A 14,242-nucleotide genomic window follows, 5' to 3' on the forward strand; every position below is an offset into this window, starting at 1 on the left:
ATGTGCTCAGCCTTCTGGACATCTCAGGGGTTCCCCTTTATGTGCTCAGCCTTCTGGACATCTCAGGGGTTCCCCTTTATGTGCTCAGCCTTCTGGACATCTCAGGGGTTCCCCTTTATGTGCTCAGCCTTCTGGACATCTCAGGGGTTCCCCTTTATGTGCTCAGCCTTCTGGACATCTCAGGGGTTCCCCTTTATGTGCTCAGCCTTCTGGACATCTCAGGGGTTCCCCTTTATGTGCTCAGCCTTCTGGACATCTCAGGGGTTCCCCTTTATGTGCTCAGCCTTCTGGACATCTCAGGGGTTCCCCTTTATGTGCTCAGCCTTCTGGACATCTCAGGGGTTCCCCTTTATGTGCTCAGCCTTCTGGACATCTCAGGGGTTCCCCTTTATGTGCTCAGCCTTCTGGACATCTCAGGGGTTCCCCTTTATGTGCTCAGCCTTCTGGACATCTCAGGGGTTCCCCTTTATGTGCTCAGCCTTCTGGACATCTCAGGGGTTTCCCTTTATGTGCTCAGCCTTTTAGCTATCTCAGGGGTTCCCCTTTATGTGCTTATGGACATCTCAGGGCTTATTAGAGGAGTTCTCTTTTAAGTGCTCGGCTTCTGTGTATAAATGGAGCTGGGATCGTATAAGGCCGGGCCTGGGAATAAACTTCGGGCCGCTATAAATACAGATAATCTGTGAGATTTACCCCCAGGTTCTGAGGGAACGGGGGCATCAGTCACGCAGCAGCACCCAGAACATGATATCACATGTAGGCTACAAAGAGCTGAACGAGGGTCCCCCCTCCCCTGCCGCCATATGACAAAAGCCGCATTTAATAGTCTGCAGATCCGCACGCTATACTGGCAGCAAGATTATAGGACGGGAGATCAGGGCGAAACCTCACAACTGGAATCTGCTTAAAGGGGAACCCCTCTAAGAGCAGTTTTGAGGGAGGATCTCTCCCCAGCCGTATGCATACAGCGAGGATACAGACCCATGCTCCATCCTCCTCATCACCACTTCCCAACAATGGAACAATGGAATCTGCTCACAGGAAAGCCTTCTCATCCCTATGACAGCTACATGGAATCATTTCCTATAATAAGGAACCATGACCACTCCGTCTGTAATCCGGGGATCAGAGGAGACAAGGGTCATGGAAGAGGTCACATCCCAGGATGTCGCCACCGCTGCTGACTAGTACAGGGACTATCCGGGCTGCTGACCCTCCTTTCACTGGTTACTTGTCCAGAGCTGCTGCTTATACACAGGAGCCAATCAGAAGAAGCAGAGCTGCAAAGTGAAACAGCAGCAGCCGGAGCCAGGAGGAGGATGTCAGACAGACCCTGCAAACTACAACTCCCAGCATGCCCTGACAGCCATAGAGATGCAAAGGAACACTCTGTATATATCTGTGTATACAGATCTCATCTCTTTACTGAGGCTAAAAAGCAGCAACCTGACAGACTGACGTTCCCTGTGTCATATTGATCCTTGCAACATAATGTGGCCGCCATGTGACAGCCAGCAGAAGAGGCAGCTGACAGCAGCAAATGCCCAATACAAGATCCCCCTCCCCCACTGTGCCCATAGGATATATCATAATAATGGAGGCCTAGGAATCAGATGCGGCTGGGCCCCTACAGTCTGCACTGGGGCACGTGTGCAGGGGACTGGTGCAGGGGGGCCCCATAGGATGCACTGGGGGGGATTGGTGCATTACATGTCCCCCTACAGATACCATACCACAGTTCTTCCAGCAGGGAATACGTCAGTATATAGGCTATTTATCAGAGCTGTAATTTCTTAGAGCAGTTTTAGAAAAATGAAGAGAATCCAGTGAGTAACGCCCAGCCGCACCGCGGGAACATAAGTCGCATGTTTTTTAAGGGCAGATCAAGCGCTCAGGTATCCGGCCTCACCACACCCCACAGGGCCTCACTGCACGCCCGTCCAGGGTCACTGCTTCTATGGATGAGGGGGGCAGAACCACCCTAAGCTTCTGACACAAGATCCGTCTGGGAATCCTGCGACAAAGACGAAAGAAAGCAAATTCCACAGGACAAAAGGGGCGAAAGTTCATCCAGTAAAACACACAGAAAGGAGCGAGGGCTATTCACCGCATTCAGGGGACTCAATGGGCCATTCAGGCCAGGCTAGCGGAATGGTAATCCGTCACCTACTGATGACATCACCATCGCCATGGCCACCGCACACTTGTACACAAACATTGCTGGGTGACTTTTGGAAAAAAAGGTTCCATATTTACCTTTAACAATGTAACTAAAAGGTCATAAAGATTTCCAAGAAAATCCACTGATACACCAAGGATAACCCCAACCATCAGGAACCAGGGCCCCACTGACGCCCCCACCCCAAACCAGAGCCCAAAAGCTGCCCCCACCCGGAACCAGAGCCCCACGGCCGCCCCCACCCGGAACCAGAGCCCCACGGCCGCCCCCACCCGGAGCCAGAGCCCCACGGCCGCCCCCACCCGGAGCCAGAGCCCCACGGCCGCCCCCACCAGGAACCAGAGCCCCACGGCCGCCCCCACCAGGAACCAGAGCCCCCACCCCCACCTGGAACCAGAGCCCCACGGCCGCCCCCAGCCCAAACCAGAGCCCCACGGCCGCCCCCACCCGGAGCCAGAGCCCCACGGCGGCCCAAACCAGAGCCCCCACCCACCCCCACCTGGAACCAGAGCCCCCACCCACCCCCACCTGGAACCAGAGCCCCACGGGCGCCCCCAACCCAAACCAGAGCCCCACGGGCGCCCCCAACCCAAACCAGAGCCCCACGGGCGCCCCCAACCCAAACCAGAGCCCCACGGGCGCCCCCAACCCAAACCAGAGCCCCACGGGCGCCCCCAACCCAAACCAGAACCCCACGGGCGCCCCCAACCCAAACCAGAACCCCATGGGCGCCCCCAACCCAAACCAGAGCCCCCACCTGCCCCCACCTGGAACCAGAGCCCCCCCAGCCGTCCCCACACCAAACCAGAGCCCCCACCTGCCCCCACCTGGAACCAGAGCCCCCCCAGCCGTCCCCACACCAAACCAGAGCCCCCACCTGAAACCAGAGACCCCCCAGCCGCCCCCAAATCAAAGCCCCGCCCCCAGCCACCCTCACCCCAAACCAGAGCCCCCACCTGGAACCAAAGCCCCACCGGCACCAAGACCCCAAGCCAGAGCCCCCCCAGCCACCCTCGCCCCAAACCAGAGCCCCCACCCCGACGGCGCTGCAGCTTTAAGATGCTTCGACCTGACTGCTAATTCCTGACAATAGCGCTGACACAGGAAAACCGCTCAGCCCGTGTCACTCTGCAATGCTGCAATCTCACCGCCACCACTGCTGCCACCGCCTTAATATACAGAGGGGGGGGGGGTCTGCGTGCCAGGATCCAAGAACAATGTCAGGGGAAAGAAACACAGGGCAGGCAGATGGCAGGAGTGGTCACACATGGGGGGGGGGGGGGGGGGGGAGATATCAGGGAGTAGTCACACATGGGGGGGGATATCAGGGAGTAGTCACATACTTAGAGGGGGATATCAGGGAGTAGTCACATATCGGAAGGGGAGGCAGATGTAGTCACATACTTAGAGGGGGATATCAGGCAGTAGTAGCACAGAATGCTGTGTAGCACAGGAAGTTGCTCACAATGATGGGGGAATAGTCCTGTTATTACATTGTTCTTCTGGCCGTGATCCATCTACAGGTCTATTATGTGGAGAGTGAATAATAATGTCTCATACGGAGGCAGGAAACGTGGTGACGCAGCATGGCGAGCGGGGGGGCGGGGGACCCTCTGGTGACCTCTACACAGCTGTATACAGTCAGGCAGCTCCTACCCCCCAGGACTTCGCTCTGCAATGTTTACATTTATAGAGATGGCGGAGGTCTCGGGGGCAATGACCGAAAATACAAAAACTGCAATGAACCCTCCAGAACAAGGGCCCGACCCAGAGGAAGAGCTAAAGGACAGACCCCCGCCTGATAGTGAGGAACAAATATATACACATACACATGCAGAATACAAGCTATATACACAGTATACAGGTCACATGCATGGTATACAGGTCACATGCACGGTATATAGTCATGCAGCTCTCAGGACTGGGTCGTAGCTGAGGATGATGAAGGTGACCCCTGATGCTGGTGGAGGAGGAGGCGGTGCGCTCAATGAACCTTTACTCAGATTACTAAGAAGGAGAGAACGGCCACATGACGGGCAGGGCGAGAAGCTTGGCACCAGAGCTTACACTCTATAGAATGTTCCCCTGTGGGCACAGACACATGTACAGACACCCCCATAACCAATGAGGTCATCACCCCTCTCATCCGCAAGTGAAAGCCTGTCGGCACCCACGTAGTTAACATGGTGCATTCCTTCATGGTGCCTCAGAGACAGGTGGGGACTATTAACCCTTCCCTGCTGGAAGAGGAAGAAGAGATCCCCTTAAAGGGATTATCCAGCCCTACAAAAACACGGCCACTTTTCCCCCTCTCTTGTCTCCAGGTCAGGTGCGGTTTGCAATTAAGCTCCATTTACTTCAATGGAACTGAGTTTGAAACCCCACCCAATCTGGAGACAAGAGAGGGGGAAGTGGCCATGTTTTTGTAGCGCTGGATAATCCCTTTAATCGTCAGGTATTAGAGGCAACGAGGCGAGTAAAGTCACAGGAACCGTAGTCACACATCGCGGGGCGCCCCATCTGCTACTCAAGAGAGACAATATGCCGTGATCCCTGACTGCTGCAAAACCACAACTCCCAGCATGCCCTGACCACCACAGGTCTAGCACAGATGGTGAGAACACTGCTCTAATGGGAGTCAGGATGATGGGAGTTGTAGTTCTGCAGTAGCTGGAGACCCTCACGTTGGGGGATCATTGCTCCACATACAGCGGTCAGTCCCAATGGGAACAAGAGTTTAAGGTCCTATTAGACAGATTATCTGACAGATTATTGCAGCCAAAGCCAGGAATGGATGCGAGAAGAGGAGAAATCTCAGTCTTTCCTTTATGCCCTGTTCTCTGTTCATAGTCTCTTCCTGGCTTTGGCCTTTACACTTCTCTCACCGTCCAGCATCACATTATTCTAATAATCAAATGTGTACACAGCGACAGGGACACACCGCCATCCTCCATCCCATGTGACCACCACTTTACTGCACTACAGCAAAGGATAAGGCAATCACATGACCTCAGCGTGGATGGGTCTCCATTACGGATATCGTGCAGTCAATCCCGAAGTGATTGTTACTGAATATGTAGAGGATATCGAAACTTTATCAATGGAACAATGAACCTCCATCGTCGGTCACCAAATCGCAGGGAATTATCGGCTATACAGAGAAGACTGAGCGGTGGGCGGAGCCAAGAGAAACATAGTAATAAAAACCATCCCAAAAACGGACAAACTCAGTCATAAAACCTCAAATTAATAGACTAAAGAGACGTAATAAAATCAGGAACAAATCCAGACGCTTTAATGGAATTAAGAGCGGATATGTGGACTGCTGGGAATCCGGAGCGGGGGAGGGGAACGCATCGTAATAAGCCACTGACCATAGGGTTACTACCGGCCCTTTAATTCATGCCAGTTCAATGCAGTGAAAGTGTACCTGCCATTATACCTTTCAAAATCCAAACCAAAAGTAGATGTGATATAAAACAAGTTTGCAATTTATATTCATTAATGTTTTTTAGAAAACTAAAAAAAAAAAAAAAAAAAAAAAAAGAAAACAGGAAGTCCAGTGTTTCCCAGGTCATCGGAGCGCTCACAGAGAAGCCAGTCATGTGACTGATGGACACACTGAGCCGGGACTCTGTACTGGCCGGAAGTCAGAAAAACTGCCTTCAGGAGACTGGACCTGGATACAGTAAGTATAGCTGTTATATAGCTGCCTTCAGGAGACTGGACCTGGATACAGTAAGTATAGCTGTTATATAGCTGCCCTCAGGAGACTGGACCTGGATACAGTAAGTATAGCTGTTATATAGCAGCCTTCAGGAGACTGGACCTGGATACAGTAAGTATAGCTGTTATATAGCTGCCTTCAGGAGGCTGGGCCTGCATACAGTAAGTATAGCTGTTATATAGCTGCCTTCAGGAGATTGGACCTGGATACAGTAAGTATAGCTGTTATATAGCAGCCTTCAGGAGACTGGACCTGGATACAGTAAGTATAGCTGGTATATAGCAGCCTTCAGGAGACTGTACCTGTATACAGTAAGTATAGCTGTTATATAGCAGCCTTCAGGAGATTGGACCTGGATACAGTAAGTATAGCTGTTATATAGCAGCCTTCAGGAGACTGGACCTGGAACAGTAAGTATAGCTGTTATATAGCAGCCTTCAGGAGACTGGACCTGGATACAGTAAGTATAGCTGTTATATAGCTGCCTTCAGGAGACTGGACCTGGATACAGTAAGTATAGCTGTTATATAGCTGTCTTCAGGAGGTTGGACCTGGATACAGCAAGTATAGCTGCCTTCAGGAGACTGGACCTGGATACAGTAAGTATAGCTGTTATATAGCTGCCTTCAGGAGACTGGCCATGGATACAGTAAGTATAGCGGTTATATAGCTGCCTTCAGGACCTGGATTTGGGGTAAGTTCAGCTTTGTTTTACAGCAGGATAACAAAAATAAATAAATAAATGTTAATTACAAACTTGCTTTATATCACATTTACTGTTGATTTGCATTGTGAAAGTTGTAACGACAGGTACACTATATGAAAGTTTAGTTGTGTTGCGACTCAGAAGTCACTGGGTCTAGAAGCCCACCCGGGACGGATTTCTGGTGACCGCTGGGTGATGGTCAGTTCTATGCCACACAAACATCTATGAGTACAGCCGCACAGGAATCCCGGCAGAGCTGGAGTTCCGTCACTGTAACCTGCCACCTCGTCCACTGTGGACAGCTGCAACAAGATGGTGACAAGTCCTGTGCTGCTTTATCCTAATAGAATGTCACCAATAAGCGGTGGGGCCTTCACCTCAGGTCGCTCAGCGGAGATCATCAGAAATACCGGCAGATGCTGTGGCCTCGGGGCAGCCTGCGCAGGCTTCCTGTATAATAAATCAGGTGTCTGGAGCGGGTGGGGGGCAAACATGAGACCCGCTCAACCTGTTCAGGGTCGGGCAATGCAGCATTTTTGTAAACACCAGACACCATAAAGAGTCAGAAAGCAAGCAGTCCCATGTAAACACATCCTGGAGCCTGAACTGTCAGGTCCCTAAACAAGTCAGTGACCCATATTATATAACCAAGAAAACATGGAGAGAAGCCGATACCCCTGACAGACTCCCCGCCCCCTCCAGACCCCCACACACATGAGATGGCAGTCAGGCCACCAACTTTACAGCTCTCCAGTGAGTGGACATCCGGCTCTCCCTCGCTCCTGAATGACGTCCACAATGTGAATAGTCATCAGGGCCAAAATGATATGGATAATATGTCCCAGAGTCTCCCTCTACAGCAGAAATGGGGAAGCCGCGGCGGCCAAGGCATGATGGAGGGGTCCCCATCCCTGCTCTATAGTGACCATAGGTCCTCATCCTGATACAGACATAGAAATGATAAAACTACAGGTAACCACAAAACCCCACAACAGACTGTATGCAGTGAGCTCCACAGCTCCCTCTAGTGGTGGCTGGTTTTGTCAGTCTCCGCTCTAGGCACCGCACTTGGAGCTCTGCTATAAATCTATAATAATATAACCTACACTGGGTCTAAGTAACTGGTGCGACTTCCTGTAAGGACGGGGATGAGGTGAAACGTCCTGCACCGGGCAGCAGTGGGATCTCTAATCCTTCTCCACGGAGCAGCGAGGGCGGCGGCAGCGTAACAAAATCTCTGCGCTTCGCCCGCCGCCTCTATTTATACTGCGTCATAACATTTATTTAGTAGGTGGACAGGACGATAGGAGAGATATGACCAGCTGTGCATGCTGGGAGGGGGGACGGCAAGATGACAGGCCAGAAAATATTCCAAGAATGTCCTCACCGCCCAACCCGGCATCTGCCCAGTCACAACAAGTCATGACGCTAAAGCGAGGGTGGTGCCGCCAGAAGGACACTTAAAGGGATCGCACACTGGTCGGTCATAACAATAAAACCGCCGTCAGGTGATTTACAAAAAAGAAAAAACAAACACACACACACACACAGGTGTGGGGAATACCGGGGGTAACAATGCTGACTGGGGGGGGGGGGGGGGATCTGGTGACTATGTGGGAGCAAAAAAATTAGCAAGGTAAATGTGAGTGACCAGTGATGGGGCCGCAGCAAGAACGCCCAACACTGCGGGAGATACACGATTCCCAACAGGGAGACTGAGACCCGAGCACGGCCACAGACCGGACGTCCTGTCCTAATACGGGGAATGTTAGAAGTATCAGCAGTCCGGAATGTACAGCCCACAGTCACTGGGGGAATACACAACCTCAGGTCCCAGGAGCCGCCATCCCCCCCCCCCCCCCCACGCACCTCACAGGGGGTCAGATAGGAGGTCCCAGGAGCCGCCATCCCCCTCACCACCCCCCACCCCCCCGCACCTCACAGGGGGTCAGATAGGAGGTCCCAGGAGCCGCCATACCCCCCGCACCTTGCGCCATACTCCGAGCATCGTGGAGTCCGAGCATCACCAGAAGCCGGGGGAGTTGGATGCCGCCCCGGGGGAGTCCTGGAAAACATGGATGCAGCCATAATATGGTGATCATCCTAGGGGAGATCGGGGGAGGGGGGGGGGATCCTCGGGGCCCAGTGTCCGCGGCCGTTCCTGTGTGATCGCTCAGGCAGTCAGAGACGACTGTTTGCACAAAGTATTAAAGTCTCTGATATCAAAGCCAAAAGCTGGAGACGTAATGTCCGGACCAGCAGCCTCCTGGGGAGAACCCCGCCGCCATGTGGGGGCCCCCCTGCAGCCTGGACCCAGAACATAGGGCCCCCAGGACAAGCTCTCTCCATAGTCCCCAGTACTATTAGTCAGAGCAGGGAGATGTGCGGGAGGCCCGCGGCAACAGGCTGACGGGGGAGGGGCGGCACTATCCAGAGGTGGACTGACCGCCGCTATAAACCACTGCTATTTCGGCCGATCCCGCGAGCTGCTTCAGCCTGAACTTTGTTTCTCTCCAACTTCTTTGCCTGTGACCCCGGGGCCCTGACAGCGACCTTAGGGCCACATACAGTAGAGGGAGGTCATCCGGCTCTCCCAGACCTCTGAACCTCACAGCATCTATCATCACTGATTAGTAGGTATATATGAGCCTCTGGGCAATCAAGGGTTAACAGAAATCCTGAGAAGAGGCGGCGCAGCAGCTGTGTCCCCGGGACGAGGCGCGACTGACAGATCCCAAATATGTACAAGAGGAGGAAGAAATCCAGGAATAATCACAGGGAGAAGAGCGGCAGGTGGTGGGGGGAGCGTCCGGTAACACCACGACCACCGCACCGGCTCTATGGTGGCAGGGCTGACAGACAGGATGATGGGAGTCACATGACACCAAGTACACCTCCATACTGACAGCAGCCGTATACTATACACCTCCATACTGACAGCACTCGTATACACCTCCAAACTGACAGCAGCCGTATACTATACACCTCCACACTGACAGCAGCTGTATACTATACACCTCCACACTGACAGCAGCCGTATACACCTCCATACTGACAGCAGCCGTATACACCTCCATACTGACAGCAGCCGTATACACCTCCATACTGACAGCAGCCGTATACACCTCCATACTGACAGCACCTGTATACACCTCCATACTGACAAGCACCCGTATACACCTCCATACTGACAGCACCCGTATACACCTCCATACTGACAGCAGCCGTATACACCTCCATACTGACAGCAGCCGTATACACCTCCATACTGACAGCAGCCGTATACACCTCCATACTGACAGCAGCCGTATACACCTCCATACTGACAGCACCTGTATACACCTCCATACTGACAAGCACCCGTATACACCTCCATACTGACAAGCACCCGTATACACCTCCATACTGACAGCACCCGTATACACCTCCATACTGACAGCACCCGTATACACCTCCATACTGACAGCACCCGTATACACCTCCATACTGACAGCAGCCGTATACACCTCCATACTGACAGCCTCCATGTACAGGATAGAAGCCTATATATCTATATACACACACACTATAATAATCCTATCATCAAACTCTAATAGTCAGGATTTAATGATCATACCGGCCGTTATATATGGAATATTAGATAATAAACCCAATGATCTGAGGGGATTAATAGGTATATTTTATACCCTAAACTGATCTACAGAGATAGAGATATATAGATATATTATATACGCCCCTCCATACTGACAGCATCCATATACATTCTCTATAAGCAATGCACAGCCTGGCCTAACCCTACACACCTACACACTATACAGCCCTCTATATATTATATACTGACAGCATCCATACACTATATACAGTTTCCATACAGTTTCTATATACCCCTGGCCCTGTATCCCATATACCCCCGGTATACACCTGTCCCTGTATCCTATATACCCCCGCTATACAGCCGTCCATCTGTATCCTATATACCCCCGCTATACAGCCGTCCATCTGTATCCTATATACCCCCGGTATATAGCCGCCCATCTGTATCCTATATACCCCCGCTATACAGCCGCCCATCTGTATCCTATATACCCCCGGTATACAGCCGCCCATCTGTATCCTATATACCCCCGGTATACAGCCGCCCATCTGTATCCTATATACCCCCGGTATACAGCCGCCCATCTGTATCCTATATACCCCCGGTATACAGCCGCCCATCTGTATCCTATATACCCCCGGTATACAGCCGCCCATCTGTATCCTATATACCCCCGGTATACAGCCGCCCATCTGTATCCTATATACCCCCGGTATACAGCCGCCCATCTGTATCCTATATACCCCCGGTATACAGCCGCCCATCTGTATCCTATATACCCCCGGTATACAGCCGCCCACCTGTATCCTATATACCCCCGGTATACAGCCGCCCATCTGTATCCTATATACCCCCGGTATACCCCCGTCCATCCGGCCCTGTATCCCATATACACCTGTCCCTGTATCCTATATACCCCCGGTATACAGCCGTCCCTCTGTATCCTATATACCCCCGGTATACAGCCGCCCATCTGTATCCCATATACCCCCGGTATACCCCTGGCCCTGTATCCTATATACCCCCGGTATACAGCCGTCCCTCTGTATCCTATATACCCCCGGTATACAGCCGTCCATCTGTATCCCATATACACCCGCTATACAGCCGTCCATCCGGCCCGGTATACAGACACTTACTTTCTCCGGTACTCGTCGCGCTCCCGCTTCACCTTGGCCAGCACGTTATACAGGGCGCGGATCTCCGGGGTGATGGTGTCGATCTGGACCCCGACCCCGTCCGGATGAGTCCATGACACCCCCGGTCCGTGCAGGGTCTCCAGGCCGCCGCCGGTGCGCCGCACGTGGGTGTAGCTCCAGATGGTGCCCGGTAGGCGGCTGTAGCGCGGCAGCTGGTTGGCGTTGAGCGGCTCGGTCTGGGTGCCGGTGTCCCGGTGGAAGGTTTTGTTCCGCAGCCTCCGCTCCTCCCGCCGCTCCGCGTACTCCTGTTGCAGCTGCTTCTCCAGCAGCCGGTTCCGCCGCTCCAGCTCGTGCACTTTGGCCAGGAAGCAGCGGAACCGCACGTTCAGAGTCTTCAGGACGTGGATGTTGGAGCCCAAGTCATTCCGCAGCGCCAGAGTAACGGGGGAGGCGGCGGCTCCCGGGGACAGCGGAGGCTCCAGCTCCCGCATCATGTCCCCGAAGATGGCCGAGTTCATCATCCTGCCGGTCATCGGCGGCGACTGCCGGGAACACAGGCGGCTCCTATGCGGCTGCTGCATAAGGCACGTCCATGGCGGTGAGCGGCGGCGGCGGAGGCTGCGCTATGTACACGCCGCCCCCGGTAACAGGCACGCCCTATAGCGCGGAGCGGCCGCCCCTCCCGGTGACATCAGCGGCCGAGGATGCTGCGAGCAACGGAGGGAAGCGGGACTGTGACCGGGGACCGGCAGCGATCTATAGGGGACCGGACTGTGCACCGTGATCTATAGGGGACCGGACTGTGCACCGTGATCTATAGGGGACCGGACTGTGCACCCTGATCTATAGGGGACCGGACTGTGCACCGGCATCTATAGGGGACCGGACTGTGCACCGGCATCTATAGGGGACCGGACTGTGCACCGGCATCTATAGGGGACCGGACAGTGCACCGGCATCTATAGGGGACCGGACTGTGCACCAGCATCTATAGGGGACCGTACTGTGCACCGGCATCTATAGGGGACCGGACTGTGCACCGTGATCTATAGGGGACCGGACTGTGCAGCGGCATCTATAGGGGACCGGACTGTGCACCGTGATCTATAGGGGACCGGACTGTGCAGCGGCATCTATAGGGGACCGGACTGTGCAGCGGCATCTATAGGGGACCGGACTGTGCACCGGCATCTATAGGGGACCGGACTGTGCACCGGCATCTATAGGGGACCGGACTGTGCACCGGCATCTATAGGGGACCGGACTGTGCACCGTGATCTATAGGGGACCGGACTGTGCACCGTGATCTATAGGGGACCGGACTGTGCAGCGGCATCTATAGGGGACCGGACTGTGCAGCGGCATCTATAGGGGACCGGACTGTGCACCGGCATCTATAGGGGACCGGACTGTGCACCGGCATCTATAGGGGACCGGACTGTGCACCGCGATCTATAGGGGACCGGACTGTGCACCGTGATCTATAGGGGACCGGACTGTGCACCCTGATCTATAGGGGACCGGACTGTGCACCCTGATCTATAGGAGACCGGACTGTGCACCCTGATCTATAGGGGACCGTACTGTCCACCAGCATCTATAGGGGACCGGACTGTGCACCCTGATCTATAGGGGACCGTACTGTCCACCAGCATCTATAGGGGACCGGACTGTGCACCAGCATCTATAGGGGACCGTACTGTGCACCGGCATCTATAGGGGACCGGACTGTGCACCGTGATCTATAGGGGACCGGACTGTGCAGCGGCATCTATAGGGGACCGGACTGTGCACCGGCATCTATAGGGGACCGGACTGTGCACCGGCATCTATAGGGGACCGGACTGTGCACCGGCATCTATAGGGGACCGGACTGTGCACCGTGATCTATAGGGGACCGGACTGTGCACCGTGATCTATAGGGGACCGGACTGTGCAGCGGCATCTATAGGGGACCGGACTGTGCAGCGGCATCTATAGGGGACCGGACTGTGCACCGGCATCTATAGGGGACCGGACTGTGCACCGGCATCTATAGGGGACCGGACTGTGCACCGGCATCTATAGGGGACCGGACTGTGCACCGGCATCTATAGGGGACCGGGCTGTGCACCAGCATCTATAGGGGACCGGACTGTGCACCGGCATCTATAGGGGACCGGACTGTGCACCCTGATCTATAGGGGACCGGACTGTGCACCCTGATCTATAGGGGAGCGGACTGTGCAGCGGCATCTATAGGGGACCGGACTGTGCACCGTGATCTATAGGGGACCGGACTGTGCAGCGGCATCTATAGGGGACCGGACTGTGCACCGGCATCTATAGGGGACCGGACTGTGCAGCGGCATCTATAGGGGACCGGACTGTGCACCGGCATCTATAGGGGACCGGACTGTGCACCGGCATCTATAGGGGACCGGACTGTGCACCGGCATCTATAGGGGACCGGACTGTGCACCGTGATCTATAGGGGACCGGACTGTGCACCGTGATCTATAGGGGACCGGACTGTGCACCCTGATCTATAGGGGACCAGACTGTGCACCAGCATCTATAGGGGACCGGACTGTGCACCGGCATCTATAGGGGACCGATAGCCGGCTACAAGGGACCGACAGCGATCTATAGGGGACCGGACTGTACACCGTGATCTATAGGGGACCAGACTGTGCACCAGCATCTATAGGGGACCGGACTGTGCACCGGCATCTATAGGGGACCGGACTGTGCACCAGCATCTATAGGGGACCACACTGTACACCGGCATCTATAGGGGACCGGACTGTGCACCCTGATCTATAGGGGACCGGACTGTGCACCCTGATCTATAGGGGACCGGACTGTGCACCCTGATCTATAGGGGACCGGACTGTGCACCCTGATCTATAGGGGA

The 14,242-nt window shown here is 54.3% G+C and overlaps 1 protein-coding gene across 1 annotated transcript in view; it reads right to left on the reverse strand.

Moving 5' to 3' along the window:
• The window catches only part of IFFO2 (intermediate filament family orphan 2), a 33,517-nt gene extending 21,552 nt beyond the window's left edge, over window positions 1-11,965 (reverse strand). The window contains exon 1 of the mRNA XM_069948141.1: window positions 11,347-11,965. Coding sequence (XP_069804242.1) covers window positions 11,347-11,927 — 581 coding nt within the window. The 5' untranslated portion in view covers window positions 11,928-11,965. The remainder of the gene's footprint in view (window positions 1-11,346) is intronic.
• Window positions 11,966-14,242: the final 2,277 nt, after the last annotated feature.

The sequence above is a fragment of the Dendropsophus ebraccatus genome, chromosome 12, assembly GCF_027789765.1.
Source record: "Dendropsophus ebraccatus isolate aDenEbr1 chromosome 12, aDenEbr1.pat, whole genome shotgun sequence".
NCBI classification, from domain to species: Eukaryota; Metazoa; Chordata; class Amphibia; order Anura; family Hylidae; genus Dendropsophus; species Dendropsophus ebraccatus.